This window comes from Corvus brachyrhynchos, unplaced genomic scaffold, assembly GCF_000691975.1.
Source record: "Corvus brachyrhynchos isolate BGI_N302 unplaced genomic scaffold, ASM69197v1 scaffold101, whole genome shotgun sequence".
Lineage (NCBI taxonomy): Eukaryota > Metazoa > Chordata > Aves > Passeriformes > Corvidae > Corvus > Corvus brachyrhynchos.
In genome coordinates, this window is record NW_008237239.1 from 1,731,035 (window position 1) to 1,735,084 (window position 4,050).

A 4,050-nucleotide genomic window follows, 5' to 3' on the forward strand; every position below is an offset into this window, starting at 1 on the left:
GCAGAGACACTGACAGCGATCTATCGCGACGCGACAGCGTAAGGGTTCAGTCTCAGTGCCAGAGCCACCCACACACTAGTGCTTGGCTCCAATGCAAGTGCCTGTCCCAGCTCCCTACCCCAGTGCATGTGCCACGTCCCTGTTCCAGTGCCACTGTCTGTCCCACTGCCAGGTTCCCACCCCGATGCCTGTGCCACGTCCCTGTCCCCATGCCAGCACCTGTCCCAGTGCCAGATCCTCACCCCAGTGCCACATCCCCGTCCCAATGCCAGTGCCTGTCCCAGTGCCAGGCCCCCACCGCAGTGCCAGTGCTACATCCCAGTGCCAGCCTGCCCCAGTGCCCAGCCCCAGCAGGCAGTGTGGGTGGGCATGTCCCCACAGCACAGTGCCACCAGCACCTGCACAGCAGCCCACGCCCGTGGGCAAACACCAGGGTCCCCTCAGGACCACCACACAGGCAGCTCACTCACGCACTGATGGCCCACGGCTGCTGGGGACAGCACCGTGCCACCAACATGCAGCATGGCCAGAGCTGTGCAGCTGCCAGGAACATGCCGCTCTGATCTCTCACAGCACCGAAATCCTGCCTGGCACCATGCCAGGCTGCCAGGAGTATTTTAATACTTGGGATTTAAATGGCAGATGGGAGCAAGCGGCACCAACACCCGCAGAAGGACTGCACAGGCTGGTGGCCTGTCCCCTGACAGCTCATACCATGTCCTCTGAGGCCCCCTGCTCCTCCTAGTTCCTCGCAATCACCTGACCCTGCCAGCCTGAACATGGCACAGCCCTGGCCACAGCCGCAAAAGGAGACAGGGATGACAACAACCAGCCAAGCCCTGAGTGGATGTCCTCCTCCCTGGGGTCCCTCCACTCTTGCCCACTTACCTGCCCCTCCATGACTGGAGACCCCTCCAGGCGCTGCTGCAGGTCATGCTTCTCTGCTGACAGCATTTCCACGAGCTGGTTGGTGGCAGCCAGCTCTTGGGTCAGCTCTTTGATCCTCCTGAAAGGGACAAAAGCGCATGGGATGCTCAGGGATTGGGTTGGCCCTGGGATGACACTGGGGCCAGCTGACAGAGGCCAATCTCTGGGGCAAAGCAGAGCAGCCTCAGGACTGCTCCCCCTTCCCCACAGCCCAGCTCTCCCCCCTTGGGGTGACCCCTGCACCCCACCAGATAGGCACAGTGCCTCAGTCGTGCCCAGCACAAGCCCCCTGGTAGTCCCCAAGGACCGGCACAGGGCACAGGCTGACAACATAGAGGGCACAGGTCCTGGACACTTACCTCTGGGCCATGGTGCCGCAGCCATCGTCGCTCCTGTCCTCCTGCTTTGTCCTTGCCACTTCCTTCAGCTTCCCTGTCAGCTCCCGGCATTTCTCTGCCTCAGCTCTGGCCAGCGCTGTGGCCTGCTCGGCCTCACTCCGTGCCAGCCTGGCCTCCTGCATGGCAGCAGGGTGAGCCCCCAGGCACCGGCCCCCAGCTCCTCCCTGGCCCTCACTACCCCTTGACTCACTTCCTGCAGGAGCTGGATCTTGTTCTCCAGGAGCTCGTAGACGTGCTCCGACTCCCGCTGCCGCTCCTCATACTGCTGCCGGAGCACGGCCTGGTTGCGGGTCGTCTGGTTCTCCGCAGCCACCCTGCCAGGCACAGCACGGTGTGCCACTGTGTGGCATGGCATCTCCCATGACATGGCATGGGTTGACACGGCATGGCATGGCTTGGCACGGCATGGCATGGCTTGGCACTGTGCAGCGTGGCACAGCATGGCATAGCACAGCATGGCACGGCCTTTGTGGGAGTCTCCACCCCAAAGCAGCTGGGCTGGGTGATCTGTACCACTCCAGGTGCCCTCAGCCTGGCTGCCCCCATGTCCTGCACACTCCCAGCACTGCTGCCCTGGGGACACAGCTCCTGTGGCAGCACTGGGCCCTGTTTAGGCTCTGACTCACCAGAGCACTCCCCACACACTCCCGAAACCAGCTGCTGTGCCACTGGCCTCCCTGCCATCAATGCCTCACGGTGAGACACCCATGCCATGGCCCCTGGGCACAGCACAGCACAGCCCTCCCCCACCAAACAGGTGCTGTCCTTTATTTTTGGCTGGCGCCGGGGCTGTAAGAGGAGCCCTGTGGATACCCAGCCCCACTGCAAACCCCTCCAGCCCCACTGCAGGCCCCTCTACTGCCTGCTATGGGCAGGTTGCAGGCAGACACCCCCATCCCCATGCCCCCACAGCCACTGCAGGCAGTGCGTGGGCACCATGTCTGCCCTGGGGTGAGGGGTTTGGCCAGCCCCACTCACCATGTGTTGTCCAGAGCTTGTTGCTTCTCCTGCAGCTCCCGCTTCAGGCTCTCCACCTCCACCTTCAGCTCAATGTTCTATGGAGCAGGAAGGAGGTGGGTAGGATGCCCTCATGCTTGCCTGGACCCCCCAGCCCCACTGCCCACGGGAATGAAGCAGAAGTGGTATGGGGGACCCCCACCCCACGGCAGGGCTTTGGGTGCTCCTGTCAGTGAGTGGCACAGGTGGAATTTTAGCCTGTCGGCGCCGGGATGGGGTGTACCCACTCCATCTGTCTGTCCCCAAACTGGCACTGTCACCCACCCCGGGCACCCCACCAGGCTGGGGACGGCCTTCGCAACCCTCTCCCCACTCCTGTCAAAGGAAATGAGGGACAAACTCCCACACAGCAGCTCCCCCAGCCCCAGTGCCCGATGCCCTCCCTGGCATCCCTCCCGGCTACAGTCCCCGGACCCCATTCCCTCCCAGAAAAGAGAGGAAGCCTCCTCACCCGTCTCCTACAGGCACTCACCCGCCGGTAGACATCGTCCCGGCTGTCCTCGCCCTTCTGCTGGACGCGCTCCTCCAGAAAGTAGATGCGGAGCTTGAGGCTGAAATTCTCCTTTTTGAGGTCATTGAGGTGCTGGGAGAGCGTGCGGTACCCGTTAGCCATGGCCGGCGCTCCATGGGGCGGGCATCCCGGCACCCCTCACATGGCGCCGCCGGGACACAGCCTAGGCTCCCTGCCCGCCCGCAGCTCCCGTCGCTGGCCCCGCTGCTCTCCCTTTCCTCTTTTTTTCTGCTCCCAGAGCTATTTGAGGAATCGCTGGAGCGGGGACAGCGAGTGGTGAAACCCGAGCCCCGGAGGCCCCCACGCGCCGCAGCCGTGAGGGCGGTGAGGGGAGCGTGGCGCCCGGCCGGGCTCAGCCCCCTCTCCCTTTGCTTCCCCCACCTGCCCGCGACCCCTCCTGCACTCCACACCCTTCTGCTGTGTCCAGGGGACCCGGCATGAATCCTGCAAGCATCCGGCAGTGCCGGGAGGGCCCTGGCGGTGCCATGGGGGGTCCCAGCGCCCCGCGGTCTCACCTGCTCGAAATCCCGCAGGGTCTGTGTCTGGGCGAGGGGACCCATCTCCAGATCCCGGAGGAGACACGTTTGCACCAAGGGGCCAGGCTGGGGCTGGGCACCCGGGGGGCCACTGGACGCCCTCGGCTCGGCTGGCACAGGGTCCTCATCGCCTTCACCCCACGGCCCTTCTTGGGAAGCTGGCAGGGAGCAAGGGCGAGCAGCAGTCAGACGAGCAAAGTGGCTGCTCCACACCTCGTCTGCCCCCGAGGAGAGACATGGGGATGCCTTGGGGCCCAGAAAGCCACTGGCCATCCCTGAGGCAATGCACAGGTGCATCCCCCTCGGTGGGGCACGGGAACGGGCCATGCAGGGTACCGGGGGCTCTCGGGGTGCCTTACCTGCCATGTGTCTGGCTCCGGGGACCACAGCTGGCGCGTCACTGCTGCAGGGGTCCCTGCGGAGAGCAGCGCACGGCCGTGTCACACACAGAATCGGGGGTCCAGGCCTGGCCCCCCCGCACCACCCCGCGCTGTGCCAGAGGGACCAGGGAGGGTGGCTGGGGGCCCACTGGTGTCTGTGCACACGTGGGGATGAACGTGTGTGTTCCCACAGCCGCCGGGCAGTGGCTCTGAGTGCAAAGACACAAGGCCCTGGGGGCTGTGCAGATGGCGGTGTCCCCTTAGTAGCACTTTAGCTCCAT

General features: G+C 64.6%; 1 protein-coding gene across 2 annotated transcripts in view; it reads right to left on the reverse strand.

The window, feature by feature from the left end:
• Nucleotides 1-3,804, reverse strand: part of LOC103612723 (myomegalin) — a 30,224-nt gene extending 26,420 nt beyond the window's left edge. For both annotated transcript variants that reach the window (XM_017729674.1, XM_017729673.1), the window contains exons 1-7: nt 3,749-3,804; nt 3,369-3,547; nt 2,815-2,925; nt 2,304-2,380; nt 1,516-1,639; nt 1,287-1,441; nt 889-1,006 (exon numbers count right to left, since the gene is read on the reverse strand). In XM_017729674.1, the coding sequence (XP_017585163.1) occupies nt 889-1,006; nt 1,287-1,441; nt 1,516-1,639; nt 2,304-2,380; nt 2,815-2,925; nt 3,369-3,547; nt 3,749-3,755 (771 nt within the window). In that variant the 5' untranslated portion in view covers nt 3,756-3,804. The remainder of the gene's footprint in view (nt 1-888; nt 1,007-1,286; nt 1,442-1,515; nt 1,640-2,303; nt 2,381-2,814; nt 2,926-3,368; nt 3,548-3,748) is intronic.
• Between the last annotated feature and the right edge of the window lie 246 nt (nt 3,805-4,050).